Source organism: Anser cygnoides, chromosome 1, assembly GCF_040182565.1.
Source record: "Anser cygnoides isolate HZ-2024a breed goose chromosome 1, Taihu_goose_T2T_genome, whole genome shotgun sequence".
Classification (NCBI taxonomy): domain Eukaryota; kingdom Metazoa; phylum Chordata; class Aves; order Anseriformes; family Anatidae; genus Anser; species Anser cygnoides.
In genome coordinates this window covers 99,156,605-99,175,990 of record NC_089873.1, presented here as the reverse complement: position 1 = coordinate 99,175,990, position 19,386 = coordinate 99,156,605, and the positions used below count along the sequence as shown (strand labels likewise).

Here is a 19,386-nt window from a genome sequence, read left to right as displayed (position 1 = left end):
CTCATATGTTTCCTCTTTGAAAGGGTCTGGTTCCAGACAGTTCCTAGAATGTTGCCAGTTATTGCCTGGAAATGTAATTCTGTACCATCATCCTCCTAAAATAACCATTCCTCTTTAACAGCAAGCTGCGCTACTGTTTCTATTCTCCTTGTGCTTGTCTTCTGACATCTTCCGTGGGAAGAGCTGTCAGAGGATCACAGAAGAAGGCTGTTAGAAATACTGCTTGCTTCCTGGTCTAACCCCATGTTTGCCTGAGAGTTAGTGCTGGTGCAGAGCAGGTGCAGTTTGGGGATGTGCTCCACAGAGTGGAGAGGAAGGTGAGACAGTAACAGTCAAGATCCAGGTTGGTTTGATTTTATGTGGTTGGCCAGATAAACCAGACTGTAATCCCAAAAGGATTTTCCAATACAGTAGGTGTCTGTAACGAGTTTTTCCCACAGACTCTTGTGCAGTCCTAATAATAAATAAGGTCTTTGTGGCACAGAGAAGGCTTCCTGGCAGGGCTTTGTATGTCTACCTGCTCGGAGCAGAGTTGCACAAAGAATTCAAACAAGTCTTGAATTACATTTGTCCTCTCTCTCCCTGCCGCTAATCCACCCACCTTAGTTCTGTATCCAGGGTATACTCAGGCCTCTCTCATCCTTAAGGTATTTCGTTGTCATCAGTTCTTGTCTCAAAGTATGAGGAAAATATCACCCTAGCTTAGGTGCAGCTCTCCTGGTGTTTACCAGCTTAACATGTGGCTGCTGGGGAGGAGGCCTAGGGAAGGCTGGCAACAAAACTCTTCCAAACTGGAGCTTGGCCAGCACAGCTAATGCTGCCACAACACTACTCTGCTAGACTGGGAGAGCTCCTGGTGAGCAAGATGGTGAAGACACCGCAGCAGTTTTCATCCTGTTGATTCTGCAGGGTTGCTGGAGGCGTATTACAGGCCCATGCGGTGGAAAAAGCACCAGTGAGAGGTGACCTTTTAACCCTAATAGTATAGCTAAGCCACTTACTTGTTAATCAGATGGTTTATTATAATAATTACTTATATTGCAGTACTACTTCTGGCCAGCCACTCTGTCCAGATGTACTTGAGTGCCACCCCCCATCCTGGTTCTGCCATGCCATGGGGCAAGCAGAGAGGCTGCCTGCCTTCCCTCGCTGGGATGGGAGCAGAGGGGGGGATGTGTGGGATGGCACTACAGAGCCTCTTTAGGGCTGGAGAAAAGCTGGATATGCTGGCTTTTTTTTTTAAAGTCATTCTGTGAGTTTTGAGCTCACTCTTTCCTGCAGCATGTGAGAGGAGCTAACAGAGGGCTCTTTATGGTGTGGAGTTTCCTGGCTGAAAAGCGCCTGCTGCTTGCTCTCTATGCTTTTTGCAGTGACTGCTTTGCAGGAAGGTGGGATGTGGCAGCAGCAGCAACAGTGAGTGGTTTAATGTGCTTGTTTTCTTTGGCTTGAAGTCCGGAAAGAGGGGTGGAAAAGGTGTTTGTCTGAGGATTGTGGAGTTTGTTAAATAGCCCGTGACTTCACTGTTACTCAGTGCAGTCAGTGTTTCTTTAATAGGAAGATGTGACAGGATTATAAAAGTGTTGTTTAAGAGGTATTAAAATCCATTACTGTAATGCCTGACAGCTAAAAAGGAAGAAATGCCTGCAAAAGGAACAGCTTTAAACTCAAAACTCAACGGCTCAAACTGTTTAGCATAGGGAAGCTGATGCTGTATAGTGATCCTTCTATCTTACCACCTGTAAATAATTTAATTATTTCTTGGAGGGTTTAAGGAAGAAGCTTGCTATACTTACCCTATTGACACTTCTGATTTTTGCCTGGATAAAATACTAAATAATAGTCTGCGTAGTACTGAGCTGATAACCGCTGCTCCAAGGAACTCTTTTGTGACTGATTTCCTGCTTTCACTTTAAGAGGGTCTTTCAAGTTAGATTGAGGTGAATCCTTTTCGCTGCTGTACCTGATGTGTCTGGAATCTGTGCATTTCGCCCAGTTTGAGAAGGCTGCAGAGGCTTCTGGAAAATTTGCATGATAAGAAACGTCTCATCAGGTAGTGTGAAACAGGAAGAGTCAGAAGGTTAGATTGCATACGTTCCAAAAATCACCCATTAAATGAATTTTCCATGCATCAAACAGAAGCCTCTCTCTGGAGCTGTTCTGCAGGTGTTCTCTACAGGATGAATTGTTTTAAATACAAGCACGTGAGAAAGAACTTAGGCGGCAAGTGATTTCTCACTGATAACTTATCAAACAAGTTTAACAGTAAAAATTGCAATGTGAATCTAGGTCTTTGTATAATTGTCATAATGAAAACCTTTATCTTTAAAAACATATAGGTAGAAAACAAGTGTTTGAAAATAATAAGGTTTTTATCAACTCCAGTTGCATATCAAAGTTTGCTTATAAGTTTGTTTTCCTTCACTAATATAGAGATTAGGGCTACCACTAATCCGCCTGCTGATACTCTTGTCCACCCAGGATTTTTGTCCAGATGAAAAAACAGCTTTTAGTCTGGGGTTCCTGGATAGGCTAGGTTTGGTTTGGTTATGCTTCACTGAAATACGTTATTTCACAGGAAGAGTTGCACTTCAGGTTTCTGTGAAAGTTTCTTGGGTACCTTTGATGAAGGTCTGATGTAGCTAGAGGCAGGTTTGAGGGCTATGAGAAGAGTGCAATTATGCCCCTTATGTGTTCCCACCCTTATTTGAGGGATAGTCACCGTGAGTTATTGAGTATGGAAGAAGGAAGAACCAGTTTCCAGCATCTTGGAGATTATTGATTAAAAAAATCTTGCTACAAATTTTAGTATTGAGATTTTGTTTCTGTTTGCACATGATTTAATGTCTGTCTGGGTAATCTCAGCCCCCATTGTATCTGCCATAACTTGCTTACCTTCGGCCTGTACTTGATGATGGTTTAATTTTATCTACTGGGAAGTTATCAAGTGCAATTCATCTGCTGTGTTGTTCCATGTGAATTGTAAAGTGACTGTTGGACTTCAAGGCTGGATTCCATGTAATTATTCTAGTCGGTATTTTATTAAGGCTGTTCTGTTTTGTTATGGCTCTAGTATTTATGCTGCTGCTTGAAGTGTGACTTTAACACCAGGCCCTGGGACTAACTTTTTTTTTTCTTAAAGGCCAACACTTTAGTGATCTCAAGTCTGGGTTAGCTGCCCTAGCATCCCAGGCACACCAGTCTTTCAATGGTGAAAGATCACTTTTTCAAACCAAAAAGTTGTTATATTAAGTAGCACAGAACATGAAGAGTCCTTAGCCTGAAATGGTAAAATGACATACTCCAGAGAGGCAACGGTCAAATTTTTCTTTCGTTCCTCTGATGGAGGTTAAGTATTAATAAAATCTTGTCTTACTTGTCCTTTCATTTTCTATTACTGTCATCTTATGTTCAGGAGTTATCCCTCTTTAGTGGAGGCCATAAAACACCATCTCTTCACCATGTTACACAATTGATTTCATTCACGAGGGTGCAGTTTGAGATGTGACAGGTATCCAAGGGACCTGTTCCACGACGGCCCCCTTGGCAACACAGCCTTAGATGCTGGTGACACTGGAGGAGCTTGGTGTGTTGACTCTAAGAGAAACACCACGGAAGGTGGAGCGGAGACACCGCGGCCAGGCTCTGTGCTATCGCCTCAGGGATGGGGAACTTGGCGGTACTATGGAACTGATAAACTGCATAGCCAGCCCTGAGCCAAACTGATAACCAAATCCTGTCCTCTGGGTGAACTCTCCTCTTTATAATCTCATTATAGTGCCAACTCTCCTCATTATAATGCCGAAGCACGCCTCCATCCCAAAGGCTGCCTGCCTCCACGGCGTGACCACCCCTCGCTGCGCGTGTGCTCTGAATTTCTCTGGGCCTGTACCTTTAAAGCAGAAGCAAGGAAGTTTTACACCAATCATGGTGAAGTTACGTATGACTAAAATCACTCAAGCTCCACCTAAAAGTAAGAAAATAATATAAAATGTCTGCAGAGGAAGACTGTTACGGAAGATACCATCGCAGACAAGTCAGGAGGGCGCTGCTGATTTCTGGGATCAGTTGACGGGCTGAACCTCTCTTCCCCCCAGTAGGGATAACTATTAGGTGAGATCCGAACCCTCAGTTATACCTTCCCTGGGAAACTTAACATTATCTTAGAGCTGTTTCAGAAGTTAACTCATTTGCGGTTGGCTATATCAGTCTTGGTATCTGTGTGTGCTTTGCAGGCAGCGTATTTGTCACCGGCCGTCCAAAAGAACCTGTACTCTTGTTGCTCCAATACACTGCACCAGTCATTAACTTACTAGAATGAAGGTGTATTGTGCTATTTGTGCATCTGGGAGCGTGGCAATTCAATATATTGAATGCAACTGGACTTAGTGCTGAACTGGGTCTCACTCGGAATCTAAGCCTGGCCGCCCCCAGCCCCTCTGATATTTCAGGGTGAGCTGGAATAGAAGGGGCTTTAGGTCCTGACAAACCTCTTTTCCCTTTAATGCAACAGTGTCTCAAGGGAAAAACAAAACAAACAAAAAAGAATGCCTTTTAACCTGTGAAGCACTAACGTAAATTATTGTGGGTAAACATATATCTCTTTCCATGTAAAATACTCAGAATATCCCCATACTTTCCATATTTTGAAATATGTATTATGTTCTCCATAGAAAACATCAAAATAACAACCTTCGAGTTTATGAAACATGAATGCGCTTCTGTGTGTGTTGTGATGAGTTGAAAATGACTAATTGTTTGAGATGGTGCATGCATATTTATGCGACTCTGTAGAAGTGCTCAAGTGTGTTTTAAGCAAGATTGGCATTCAGTTACTGCCACAGAACTTGAAGTAGTAGTTTTGGTTATCATATGAAATAATCCTGATTCTATGACTATTGTGAACTTTTAATAATATCTGCTTGCAGAGGAAACTCAAAACTGACAAAAATCGGTATGTGTGAGCTTGCATCTAGCTGAATAGTAGGGGAGGAGAGTAGAAATAAGGTTGGTGTGGTAGGTTCATAGTTTTTCATAATTTATCCTTGTATCTTAGCAATTTTACATCTAAATGCTATTCATGATATAAAAAATAAAATCGAGCAATGTGTTCCTGTGGCTGATACTTCTGATATGCCTCCCAATGTTTTTTCTTTCATCCAGGTGTTTTATTCCCTTTGATTTTTACTTTTTTAGTTTATTTATGTGGAAAAAAAATTACGAGGGAAGGTCCATTTCTGCTAGGCCATGCATCAGAGTTAAGTGGCTATCTTAACTTTTTGTAAAAGAAGAATGCAGTCCCAATCTGAAAGTGAAAGACTAAGAATTTATTAAATTGATTCTGATCAAACAGTTACTGATAGTCATTCCTGCATTTTAAGTTTGGTATCTTAACTTGATCTCATCTGTCTGAGCTGAGGTGGGTTTAGAATGTGTTTGGGTTGAGTAGGGGAGAAGCAAATCCCCCTTACAGGTGCCGATACCTTTGGTTTACTGAGAAGGGATTACCACCATTGGGGAAAGTGCTTCAGCTGCAAAATGGTGCACGGTAACAGTGGGGTTGTAAAAGGCAGTAATCTAGATCACTCCCTAGGAGCTTGCAAGTAGAGTTTACATAAGCAAAATCTAAGGCCTTGATTCATAACTCCTGGCTAATATTGTCCACAGAGTCCACAGTGTTCTCTGTTCTCAGGTCATTTGCATAGGTTATCACTGATATCCTTCCTGTATGTGACCGCTGCAGGGTGTAAGCTGGCAGGGGATGGAGGGGTGCACGTCCTCACTTTGATTTGCATCCCTATTGTTTTGGCGTTGATATACAGTGGGGTAACAGGGTAAAGCGTTTTGGGCTGTTACTTCTTCAGTCACCCACCTACAGCTGTGAATTGGAGTCCAGAGGGACCAAGCTGAAATCACTTCTGTCATGCAGCAGCCTTTTCCTGGTATGACAGCTAATTAGGAAATGATGATGGGCTGAAAGGAACGTGCTGTTTCAGCAAGCAGTATTCAAAAACAAACATTATCCTGTTTAATGCTCATTAGTCAAGCTTGAAAGTGGAATTATTTAACTCAGTGTATCAGTATTTCTGCTATTACCTCCCAGGGCATTATGGCTGCTAATTTCTGTTATTATGGCATGTCTGCCAGCAAAGCTCAGAGAAAAGTAGGAAGTAAAACTCATCACTGAAATAAAATGCATACATTGAAAATCTCAGCATTTTTGTCTTCCATTGTTTTCCTGTAGTTTTCCCATTTAATTTCATTCCAGTCACTCTTATTTTGTCATCTTATACCTCGTTCCCTTTGGTATTTGATACATGGTAGTTTTATCTGCAGCTTGTTCTAGTTTGGGTGTTTTTCCCCCAACTCCTGTTACAGAGATTGATTGAATTGAGGTTCTAGAAGTGTAGGGAGTTTTTTAACTGATTTTAATCTATGTACTGTTTAAGCCTGTATCAAACTTTGATTAATTTTTCTTAATTTGTAAAGCAGCAACTGCTTTCTTACAAAATTTCCTGGGCAAACTGTAATATTCTGCTTGCTGGAAAGTGAATTTCTTCTTCCCCTGTGTTTTTTTCTCTCTTCTTGAGATGTTCCTCTTCCCTCTCTGATATGAAAAAAGCAACAGGCATAGTTTGCTTGCACCCATCTTCATGCATTCCAAGTATTGTGGTTTGTACATTATTTTGATATTTTAGCTGTAGCCTACTTGTCTGAGGAAAAGAGTAAAGAATGTCAGAATAAATGGTGTTGGTTACTGACAGCAACTGCAGCAATACCTTAAGGGTATTACAAAATGGTGTTTGGAGCTTATGGAGATTCTCATCTTTAATTTTTGTTGCCATGCATTTAACCGGTGTACAGATTTGAATATTGAGTTTCCTGCACATTACACGCCTGTATAACAATGAATTCCACCAAACACTTTTCTGTTTTGCATACAGGTGAAGGAAGAATGCTGTGCTTGCAAAGTAACACAGTAATTAGAAAACCTTACCTGTTGTAAAATAATACCTTCAGGTTCAGGCAGGACATGTGAGGAGCATCTGAAAGGAGGGCAGGTGGTGGCAGCATGAAGGAGCAGAGCCAGGTTAGGCAGCCTTTGGAGGAACACGGCAAGGGAAGATGAGCAGCTCATCCACCTGAGTGGTCAGGATGGCACAGTCTTTGGGAAGATGCAGCAGGGTTGTTACCAAAATGCTACATCTAAGCTTTGCAGGGGTTAGAAAGAACAGTGGAACTTCTGAAAATACCACAGCCTTGATCTGTTTTTTTTTTTTTTTGGAATGTGTGTTTGCAGGTCTCCAGTGAGCATAGTGATCTTAACATGGGAAAATAATGGAGGGGTCTATTTTTGTCTCTAAAATATGGAGAACTACCACACTGTAATAAGGTGGTGAAGCTTCTGTAGAATAGATGTCAGATGCCACCCTTGAGGGACAGAAGCTGGCGAATCCTTGTGCCTCGCTGATCTCACCCTTTTCTTTCTTGATTAATGACTTCTGTTCTGGGTGTTATGCAGGCTGTATTTGAGCAGTTGTTCACAAAACTCGGAGCCAGTAGGAAGATCACCAGGTCCAAAGAAGCTTTGTGTATTAAGGACCACTGCAGAAATGTTGGAGACTTGGGCTTGCAGTAGTCGTGGTACCCCCTCAGGCATTCAGTTGGTATGTGTTATATCCTGTGCTGTGCATAGCAAAAGCTTTGGGACAGGTACCAGAAGGAGAATTGGGCTGCAGGGTGAGTTGGTGCAGACTGGCTCATGTGCACGGTGCTCAGGGTTAGCATAGTCTGGAGCAGATTGTCAGAGAGGGCGTCGCAGAATGTGATGGGCTCCCTTTGGGGCGTTTGAGGTGATGCTGAAACAAAGCTATTTTGTGCGTTTTTAATATGAGGCTGTATTATGGCTGGATGTTGTTTGTCCCAGAGTTGTGGTGAAAGGAACATGGAGCGTTTGCCAGAGCGTGGGTAGCTGCCAGCAGTGAGAGCAGTGCTCTCCTAGGCGCATGCCAGGTAATTCTGTAGCAAGGATTCATTGAACAGCTCTGACAATGTAGAAAGGGAAAAAAAAGAAAGTTTCTAGTTGACTTTTCCATTGTCAGTGTTGGTTGTATAGGAGAGATGTTACTCTGAAGCTGCTGTTTTCTGTTCTGATGATGGAGCTAGCGGATACCAAGAGAAGGAAAACTGCTTCTGTTCATTCTCAGATTTCCTTGGGGAGTAGTAGGGACCCATGCTGTCAATACCTTACAGGCTGTTCTGATGATTTCCCATGAGGAAAACTGGGGGAAAGGATGTAAATGAGAGCACTAAGCTAATCTTTCTAAATCTTAAAACAATGAGGCAGAGACCTAGGTGGTCCTCAGTGTCATTTATCAATGAATACAAAGAATTCACTGAAAATGTGGCCTCAAGGGACAGGAGACAAGGAGGGAAGGACGAAGAATGATTCAGGCTTTCGTTTCTGTTTTTTGGTGGTACTTGGTGTCCTTGTGGTATTGAAGACCAGGAAAAAAACAGCCATGTCTAAACCAGGTTATTAGCAAAAAGCATATACTTTTTTTCCTTGATAACTTCTTCCTTTCATTCCTTTTTTTTCTTGTAACCGATGCCATTTTCTCCCACGTAGCCTTTCTTTTTTGCTCTGTCATGTGCCTGTTGTTGAAGTACCTATGGAGTTCCGTCACTTTTAGTGGTAAGGTCACTGAATTTTCCTGCCTCTTCCTTAAAGCAGCAATGTGTGATGCATGTCCACGTTAGCCACTCCGTAGAGTGCCTCCTGGGCACTATCGTGACTGCTCATTCCCAGCAAACCCTGAGGAGCTCGGGCAGTGTGTAGAGGAATTAATCTCCTCAGTCCTAGGTTTGGCTCCCGTATATATCCACATGAATCAGCAAACTTCTCCAGAAAACACTAGGGCTAAACTAACAGGAATGTTACTGTGTTCCTTCTGTCTGTGATGCCTCTCTAGGGTCCCTTCTGTATTTTGAAATCCAGTGCAAAATAACCCTCTGTGGTTTCTGTGCTGCTGCTCTTTTTGATCTAGCCTCTTTCATATGCATGGTCTTTAATCAGTGCCTTTGTTTCACTTAGCCTTGGTCTTTGTTCTTTTCACACACAGCAATTTTCTTGTGTTTTCCATATCAAAGTTTTCTTTTATTAAAATTTCATTCTTTCTCTGCTGTGCTCTGCCAGACAGAAGAACTAGCACTCTGTAACTTTATAGTGTGATGGCAGTGAAAGCTGGGCTCTTAAAAAGGTCAGGAAACAGAATAAAGAATTGGACCCTTACAGACCTAACACTGAGAAACCGAACCTTTCCCTTGAGAAGCAGGTAGATTTGCATTGGTCTCATTTATTTCTCATTATAGTAGAAGGATGTGTGAGAGGAATACAGGTGGAAGATGCAGAAGGGTGGTAGTGTCAGGCAACAGATATGGAGGAAAGATTTCTGATGCTGATTGTGTTACACTGCATTCTACATGGCAGTGCAGCATGGATGATACAGGTGAAGAATTTAACTGTTTTCTTCTGAAAGAGTTATCTTGTCTTTCATTTTGGTGGGGAGAGCTGGCTTTATTCATGGCCAGCAGAATCCCTTGTCTTGGAGCGGTTGTGAGTTTTGATAGAAATAAAAGTAATAAAACCTGTGTATTGCCAAGAAGTGTACACAGACATAGCACAGGGTAGAGGTTGCACTTTGTGATCTTTAAAAAACAAACAAACAAAAGGCAGACTGACTGGGAGTGGGGAACAAAGCAGGAAAGTGATTTGCCTAAAGTCGTGCACCTGGTTGCGGCTGAGCTAGCACCAAAGCTGTTTCTGATCAATAGTTCATACTTGCTGTGCCTTTCATATTTTGGTGGTTTCATATTTGGTTCCTATTTCTGATCTCCCTTGGCTTTCCATGAGCTCTTTTCATAAAGTTTGAAGGTGCAGCAGCGGAGGGCAATAGAAACTAATTTTTCCCTTCCCTTTTTTTTCCAGGTACATCATATTTTCTGACAGTTGAAGAGCAAACACCACTGCAACTCCGTGAACTGCAAAACCACAGAAAGTGTGGCAACCCTCCCTACCTCCAGCTTCCCTTCTTTACTGTGACATTCTTGTTGGGACCTTTTGGTTTCATCCCCGCTGGGTGCACAGCGAGTGGCCTGCCACCAGGGTCAGAGCGGAGGAAGCGGTTTGCAGGTCAGGGAGAGCCATGGCCTTGAACTTGTATGTCTTTCACGTCTTCTATAAATTCAAAGTGCTGCTGCTCGTCACCTTGGGTCTGATGGTGCTATGGGCCACATTCAGTTACTTTGTGGACTCTGGACAGTCAATTCCTAAACCTAAGAATGTGGTGGAGGATTTCAGAAAGGCTACTAGACTGCAGGAGGAAGGCAACAGTTGGAAGGACGAGAAGATGAAATTAACTGCAGCAGTTCATGCAACAACTTTACCTCAGGGTCCCTGTCCAGCTGTGTCTCCATACCTGCGTAAGTGATGTGGCTTTCATCTGCTTTCTAACAAGTTACGTCTGCTTTGGTACCGTAGATTTGCTTATCCTCCTTGCTATTTTACAGTTACACACTTTTCCTGTGAAACAAATACCATGCAACCAGGTTCAGTACGTGCTTCTGGTTGAGTGACTGCGCTGTGTCAGGCTGGGATAGCAGCCCCAATGGTGCCATGCATTGCATTTTTGGGTAGAATGGCACTGATAACAGTTTTGACTACTGAACCGACATGCACAGTATCAAGGCTTTCTCTCTCTTCCCTGCCACTACAAAGGCCAAGAGGCTGGGAGGGGACACATCCAGCAAGGATATGGCATGCAGCTGAGGTTGTGAGGTGTGGAGATGTACAGGGCATAGCTCTTTGCTGGGGGTGAACTTCCAAATATAGCTTTTAGCGTAAGCAAGCTTGACCAAGTCTGTGTTTTCAGGCTGAATGTGGTGGAAAGCCAGTAGTGTGAGCCATACTAGTGCTGTTAACTCAGTGCTGCAGGCCTTTTGTGCATCGCCTGTATTTATCTCCATCATAACCTGGCACGTGTTCTTGGCAAAATCCCCTATTCCACTGCTGTTGTGGTAAGATGAACAGCAACCTAGTATCTGTGCATTAAGCCTTACTCTGGCCTGCTGAGCAGCTATTTAAAAGTATGCAGAAAGTTCTCTTCACTGCTTACAGCCGTGTAATCTGCAGAGCTGGAGAACAGCTCATTACCTGAAGGTATGAACTCCACAGAAACAATATAAAGAAAAATGCCCTCTTCCTTTTCATGAACCTGACGAAGGACTTGTTTGGGAAGCTGTATTCTTCCCTCCTCCATGTACTCCCAAAACTTGCTGTCTAACAATTTATAGCATTAAGCCTGCAATGCTTTTGTTTATGCTTTATGTGGAGATGAATTCTCACACAGTCCTGTCTCTCTCCATTTTGCTCTCCTTTGCCCTGGCAGCTGTTTCTGGCCAACCTTTCTGCAGCAGGGTGGAACTTCTCTTGGAATTTGTATGATCAATGCTCTGTAATCTTTTTAAGTAAAAGCTCAGTACCCTGTCCTTCCACTGCCACTGTAATATCCTTCTAGCACTGCTTTTCTCTTGGAAAGCCAGGGAAACCAATTGTGGGCTTGAATCTGGGTTTCTTATGCCAGTTACAGAGTACCTCATTAGGTGATGGGACTAGCCACAGACAAATCAGGAAAATTTCATGTGCTTTTCCTACAGGAGGTGCCAGCAAACTGACCTTCAAACCCTCTCTCACGCTAGAAGAAGTGCAAAAGGAGAACCCTCAGGTGGCCAAGGGCCGGTATCATCCCACCGAGTGTTCAGCACTGCAGCACGTAGCCATCCTCATCCCGCACCGCAATCGGGAGAGACACCTGCTGTACCTCCTGGAGCACCTCCACCCCTTCCTGCAGAGGCAGCAGCTGGACTACGGCATCTACGTTATTCACCAGGTGAGGCAGCTCTGCAGAGGTTTCTCTGGGTGGAGAGGATGACGCTGCTGCCACCTCTGCTGTCTAACATCTGCTGCTCCTCAGCCTGCCTGGAACACTTCTGCTCCCTGGGGGACACAGTGGTGCTTGCAGCTATTGCTGCAGGAGCTCAGCTGTTGGTAGCAAAGCTGGGAAGAATTAACAAAGGGTGTCTTAGTCAGAGGAACAGACACTAGTGAAAGTAGCATACTATTTCTGAGTTACTGCTTAAGGTAAGCATCTTCTGCATTACTCACATCAGAAGTGTACAACTCACTTCTCTTGCAGTATACGTGCATGCAACTGGGCTGACATGCTTTGTCTTTAACCTTGGGGTTGTTTTTATCAAAGGCTTCAGTTTGTAGCTAGGTCTTCTCTCCCATCTTGCTGTCATGCTTAGTAGCTCTGCTTATCATGTGGTCGTACTTCTGTCTCAAAACTAACCACATCAACTACAGCTTGTAGGTGATTTACTTTGCACAGCAAGGGCTGTGGGAAGAAATAGCCGCGGTAGAGCATTTGGTTCCATAGAGGTTTAGTAACTTACTATTTTATATTCTTTTAAGCTCTGTGGAGTCAGTGGCTAACATCTGAGCATACAGACGTGTGTTACATTGTCTTTTTTTGTGCTCACATTCTGATAACATGAGATAAAAGCAGTGCAGATTTCTCTTGTGTAATATGTTGTCCTTTTCTTGAACTCTTGTTGTATTTGTTTTCTTTTACTATCATTTATGTATGCATTCTGCTTTGATTCTAAACAGATATTTCAGACAGCAGGAAGAAAAAATAAGGTGATTATTATAGTTTCTCTTCCCCTCTGTTTGAAGAGGATGGAGTCAAGCAGAGGCAGCACAACTTAGGTGAAAGCTTACAATTTTGCTCAATGGCAGCTGGAATTCAGTTGGAATATACAGTTCCTACATTGTTCTGAGTCATCATGTGGCCTGTAGAGCGGAAAAGTGAGTCTTTTTTTCTGCATTAGTATATACAGTAACTGGACAAATAATGCCTCACTTCAGCTTGCAAGCAGCGGTTAGCAAAAAATCATTGGGAGAATGGGCATATACCTTATTTATTGAAATACGTGATGTGGAGACAGGCCGTTGTCATGTTAGCAGAAAGTAATAGAAGAATCTGCAGGTTGTGTCTGATGTGAGCAGCAGCACTGAGTCTGGACTTGTTCTATCCAAGTTTTTACTCGGAAGGTTGAGAACTCTTGCTTAGCCTTTCACTGTGGCTAGGTACACCCAAACACTGCAAGGTGAGGCTAACTAAAACACTTTTTGTTGGAAAATCTGTCTTCACTCTCCATTTGTGACATCATTAGTTGCTTTAAGTATATTTGGGAAAGAAAGAAAGAAAAACATGCTCTAACTACAAAAATACAGAGCTTGCTTTGGAGGAAGATTAATAAATGGGCCTTTTGTATTTTTCTCCTCTTTATGGGCTACTTCTAACATTTCAAAATCATGTTTTGCTGCACAGATGTGCATACATGAGTGCAGTACTGAAAAAAAAAACTTGTAATCTCTAAAGGGTGAATAACTTCTTTCCCAACGTAAGTTTGTCATGTAGTCAGTGTTCTGTTGAAAGTAAGGAGGAGAATTCTGTCTTCTGTAGCAGATGAGAGTAGACTTTGCTATTTGTTCAGCGCTGAAATGGCTCTTCCTGGAGGGCAATTTTACTGCTGTTTGGCTGCCTTTGTGCTGGCTGACTGTACTGGTGAGGGAGATGCAGCCAACCAGTGGTAGATGCTGCTACTGGGTTTGATACACAAGTGAAGTTCTCTGTATGCGCTTCACCAGTTACCTGAATTGTTCTATTGTTCACCCAGTAACCTATGTTTTCATCGTTAGGAGGAGGTTTTCGACACATTTCTTTTTCACGTCCTGTATATGAAAACACTCAGGACTTTAAAATCATAGATTTTTGGGTGAACGGTATCTATTTTTTTCTTGGAAAATATGCTTCTTCCCTGACTGAGAATGGAAACAATTGATTATCCCTCTCTCTCTTTTCTCAGAACAGGCCGCATTTCCCAAAGGGTATGTATAGTGAGCCATAAAGCTCGTAAGTCACCTTTGTGTAGGAGAAAATGGCCAGTGGTAACAGTGAGCAAATTGCTTCTTTGAAGCAAAGTGTTACTTAGTGGAAGGATAAAACATACTATGTATACAACTGCTTTTCCCTATAGCTTCCCTTCCCTCTGTCTGGGGAGGCCAGCTTCTTTCTGATTTTCTGTGGAGCCTCTTTCTGTCCAGACAACTTCTAGCAAATGAGCCCTTTATCTTGGAAGATTACTTTTTTTTTTTACTCTGTCAAGTACATCAGGTTGCCAGGTCTAGAAAATGAATGGCCTTTTGGTTTCTGGAAGCACAAAGCTGGGCCTTTTGACTTGTGGTTAGAATTTGAAGCAATTTACCACCTTGTCCTCAGGAGCAGAAGGTGTTCTACAGGCTGGCTTATGTGTACAGTCCAGATAAAAAATAAATAGCAAGATAAGCACCCTTGTTGCTTCTGAATCAGTGGTGCCGTGGTAAGCTTACCAAACTGCCAGGTGTGTGTGTGTGTATATATATATATATATATATAAAAGGTGGAAAATGGTACTTTTACATCAAGTTAGTGCATCTTCACTTTTTAAAAGCAAACAATGAAGATTAGTAAAAAAAAAAGTGAAGCTCTATTCTAAGAGGAATCCCTGTGCAGCATAATAATTTGGTTATAGGACGGAATTAAAAAGGAAGAGACCTGCATTTTATTTCCCACTCTGCCACCTACTGTGTGGCTTAAGGAAATACAGCGTACTTCTTAAACACTGCTGTCCTCTAAACTGAGCGGCAAGCATAAATCACCTGTGTCGAGTGCTCTGACATCTGTAAACTAGTAAGTATGGGACTAATTTTTTAAGCTTTCATAAGCCTTGCTGACATGGTTACATGGATTGCCAGTTTCTAAACTGTTCACTGATACCTCTTTTGTTAATGTGGCTTGATGGAGTGACGGGAACAGCAACTGTAGTAGAATTGCGCTGTGCAGCATGCATACTTCTCTGGTGGCCTCACAGCCTTAGGCTTTCCTGCCCCTACCTATGTTCACTCATGACAAGTAGAGGCCGCAGAAACACGAAACACTGCATCAGTGGCTATTTTCATGCTGTATCTGATGTTATGGGGTAGCTCTTTGTGTAGTTATTGCTGGAAAAGGCTTTGAGGTGCAAATGTGGTTGTGAACTATGTGATTAGAAGAAAAGCCTGTGAACAGTTCTAGTTAAAAAGGTTTGACACGTTCTTCAGAGGTTTTTTTCCATTCTTTTCCACAGGCTGGCAACACCAAATTTAATCGAGCTAAACTGCTGAATGTAGGATACCTAGAGGCCCTAAAAGAAGAGAACTGGGACTGTTTCATTTTCCATGATGTGGATCTGGTGCCAGAGAATGACTTTAACATTTACATGTGTGACAGACAGCCAAAGCACCTTGTAGTTGGCAGGAACAGTACTGGATACAGGTAGGAAACCATGAACGTGAAAAGAAAACCAACTGGAAAATGCCAACATACTGATAATGTTCCCCTTCTCAGGGAGCTGTATACTTGAGTGTTCCCTTCCGTCTGACACCAGGTTTCTGGTGGTAATGCTCTGTCTCTCTGGAGCACCTTCTGACAAGATCCTTACAGACATCTTTGGAGTTAGCTCTGTAATCGGCTGTAAGATGGGCATTGTCATTGTTCTCGTTTCTGAGAGGAAAGCAATATGCCAGAGACCTTATGTCAAAGCTAGAAATACATTTGCAGTCTCCTGGTCTTGTGGTTTGACAGTATGATGGTTTGACAGTATGATCTTAGGATTGTGCTAATATAATTTGCCACTTACCTTTTGCTGTTGAAGAGGTAACCTCTGATACTGAGATCTGCTCAAGTGTGAAAATTTGCCAAAGGACAGGGTTATCCTTTAATTATTTGGCTGTACGGTGTCCAATATAGGGTTGTTTTGTTTTTAAATGGATCAATTAAGTGCTCCTGTGTAAATAATTTAAAATGAAGTCAGGTTTCAGCCCACCTTAGAGGAAAAAGGGCTCCTGAGCTTGGTGAATTTAATGACTAGAGTGGTTTCATTGAACATCAGTCTTTCAAGATTCACTTTTTATGTCATGTCAGTCTAACTATCAATTAGAAGTGAGTTTTTCAAAAGCTGATTGCAAAGCACTTTGAAGTAAAGCCCTGTTTCACTTCAGTGTATCCTTTACTAAATATATGAGAAAGAGGGGGAATGTGCAAATTCTGATACAGAATAATATGTTCCAGTTATTTGTGGTCATACCAGTTTTCACTAAATAAATGAGGTCCCTGACAGACTTTTGGAGGGCTGTGCCTTGCAAAGAGAATGACGAGGGTTCCAAGATGGTCAGTACACTAAAACAACAGAAAACATTGCTTTGGTTATTTGACAGACATACAGAACTAGTAACATGGCCCAACCTTGAGGTGTTTAATTTAACCTCCTCAGTTACTGCAAGTGCTTTGTTGAGCTAAGCATGCAGATGGATTATTGCTTTTACTAAGGGATCTTCTTATGACTGATTTCCTCAGACTTCTGTTTGTGGGAAGGATCTGTTAGTTGTAAGTCAGCTTCAAGTTTTGGCTTTGAAGAGTCTTATACTAACAAAAGGATTACTGTTATTATTGTGAATACCCCGTGCTAGTATTCACTAGGATACTGATGGTTTGGATTTGATTCATACTTTCACTTCTGTGGCACTGCCTCTGCTTACACTTCAGTGAAGTGGGGATAATCGCACTTTACCTCCTGGGGAATTCCTCCGTTTCTTTGAAAGAATTCAACCTGTGGTCTCACTCTTAGGCTCAGGATCTGAAATCTCAGTTGGGTGGCTTTGGTGTTGTCCTTAGGCTGAGGTGGGCATGCTAAGATGCCTCACTCAGATGAGGTTCTGAAAACTGAAATTGTATGTGTCCTGTATGAATGCAAAATGTCCTGGGCAGGAATGTGTTTTTTTTGGTAGGGATGTTCTTGTTCTTTTTCTTCCTGGGGAATATCTTCTATGGTGATGCTGGACATGGTAATCTTGGCAACTGTGCTCCTCTGGAGAGCAAATATATTGTTTAGTTATATAAACTGAAACTCAGATTCTTTATTAAAAGATTTGTATATTCAAACTTTGAAGGCAAGGGGGTGGGAAAACTTTTTGAGCTTAGCTATTTCCTTGAGGCCATAACATCCTTTTCTAAGTGACCATTTTTATTGTATGGGTTTTTTTAGTCCAATTTTAAAGATCCTAGAGGATCCAATGTTTTCTTCTCCTTGCAAGAGGTTGTTGAACACTGGGTATAAACCATATATCTGTGGGACCTGATGGGATATGTAGCCATGAGCACTGAGGGACCTGGCTGTTGTCATTGCAAAATCACTGTTACCTTTGAAGGGTTTGGGGGAGGTTCCTGAAGCCTGCAAGAAAACAAATGTCACTCCTGTCACGAACGTCACTCACAAAGGGATGAAGTTTGGGCAGTGGGGTGAACGGAAAAGCAGCTGAACTGCTGGGCTGAGGGGGGTTCTGACTGGTAAACGCCTTCAGTAGTGACCTGGACAGCGGGGCAGAGTGCTTGCCCTCGGCACACTTGCAGAAGATACAGAGCTGGGAGGGTTGGGGTCAATACACTGCAAGTTTATGCCCTGATGGAGAAATTGGCCAACAGGAATCTCAAGAAGCAAAAGATGGGTCTAGTTCCAGAGCTTCAGGGTGGTATTTTTGGTGGTGGCGTAACTCAACCTTTTAATTCTTTATCCCCTCTTCTTCTGTATTTCCAGGTTACGTTACCAGGGATATTTTGGAGGTGTAACTGCTCTAACAAGAGAACAGTTTTCCAAGGTGAATGGATTCTCTAACAACTACTGGGGTTGGGGTGGAGAAGATGATGACCTTCGAATCAGGTAAAAAGAAGGCTAGAGGGACATGGGTGTGAGTGTTGATGCATGGGGATTTGGAGTGCAAAGATGCGGTTCTGTGGACAGTTTCCTCTTTGAAAAGATGAGGCATGCTTAAAATCTGGTCCTCATGAGAGTTGTTGGCTTGGTGGGGTTTCTTTTTTTGTTGGTTTTGCTTTTTGTCTCAGCCACAGAACATTTTTGTTCTAGCTTGGAAATTGGTTTTAAGTGAAATAAAATTGAAATCTGTTATGATTTTGCCAGTGACACATGTATTGAGTTCCACTACTTTTGCAAGAGTGTGGGAGTATTTGGGTTTTGGCTTTTTTTTCCATTCATTGACTACCATGACTTTCTCAGAGAAGGGCTTAGTTTGCACGTGGGTGGTGTTGATTGTAGTTAAGATGGTGAATAACTTACATTTTAAAAAGGCTGCACATATATCCATATGCCCTTTGCTCTTGTTAAAACTAGTTTTGCAGATGTGCCTGTCAAAGTAGGAGAAGCTTGTTAGTTTGAGATATTTGGTGGTACTAAGAAGACTAAAACTTTCATGTTGATCTGACCCCTTTGCTTAGGAGGAAACCTCTATAAACCAGCATTGCTATCGGTGAAAAGAAGGGGGGGGGGAACCCTGTCCATTTGTAACTTGGGTATGCTCTGTCATCCTTAAGTGTTTGTCCCTTTCAGTTGCTTAAATATGCAAGCAAATATTTCAGGGATATAAAATTCATACCCCTGGTGACTTTAAATGATCACACTGATGAAATCAAGTGTGCTAATGTTAGGAACGTCCAAGTAAAAGCTTTTGTTTAGCAGATTGGTCAGCTGTGTCTCAAGAAATCTAAGAGGTCTATTTGGTGACATGGATTTCTGTCCCTTCTTAGTAACTCCTTTCCCATTCCCAAAAGCTCTAGCTAGAGACACCAACTTCTCTGTGCCAGCTTGGGGGCTGGAAACCAAATTGTATGAGCCAGAGTGCACACTGCAATTGGCTTTATCTCATGCCTTTCCTCCTGGGTAGATCTTGGGCTGGGCTGGTTACAGCATTTGTGGCGGGTAGGGAATGGGAAGCTTGCTTTCTCAACAGGGCGCTGTAGAGATCCTTGTAGCCTTCCTCTGTGAAGGCAGCAGATGGCAGCAGCCCCTTCAGTATCTTCAAGAACTCAGGGCTGGAGGGCTACTACCTCCTGCTTGGCTTCTGCGTCCGATTTGATTTGTCTCTGTGCTAAACCTGATGCTCTCTTATGGGCCCCTTTACTCCAGTGAGCATCAGAAAGATTTTTTCAGTCCAGTTGTATTCATTTGATAATTTAATGCTACAAACAGTCATTGGAAGGCTGTAGGGGCTGTTGCTTTGTTTCTTCAGTTCTTGGGTTCCTGTTGCTCTTTCATCTGCTGCTGCGTGACTAGTAAAGACCTGGTGTATTCCTTAATTCCACTGCCATAAAATTAACCCTTTCTGCTGCTGACAGC

At 42.5% G+C, this 19,386-nt stretch overlaps 1 protein-coding gene across 3 annotated transcripts in view; it reads left to right on the top strand.

The window, feature by feature from the left end:
* Positions 1–19,386, top strand: part of B4GALT4 (beta-1,4-galactosyltransferase 4) — a 28,658-nt gene that overhangs the window by 7,390 nt on the left and 1,882 nt on the right. For 2 of the 3 annotated variants that reach the window (XM_048057966.2, XM_048057964.2), the window contains exons 2-5: positions 9,986–10,479; positions 11,713–11,945; positions 15,289–15,476; positions 17,794–17,916. In XM_048057966.2, coding sequence (XP_047913923.2) covers positions 10,203–10,479; positions 11,713–11,945; positions 15,289–15,476; positions 17,794–17,916 — 821 coding nt within the window. In that variant the 5' untranslated portion in view covers positions 9,986–10,202. Of the gene's footprint in view, positions 1–3,843; positions 4,111–9,985; positions 10,480–11,712; positions 11,946–15,288; positions 15,477–17,793; positions 17,917–19,386 lie in introns of those variants that run through there. The other variant, XM_013183540.3, reaches the window with a different exon arrangement.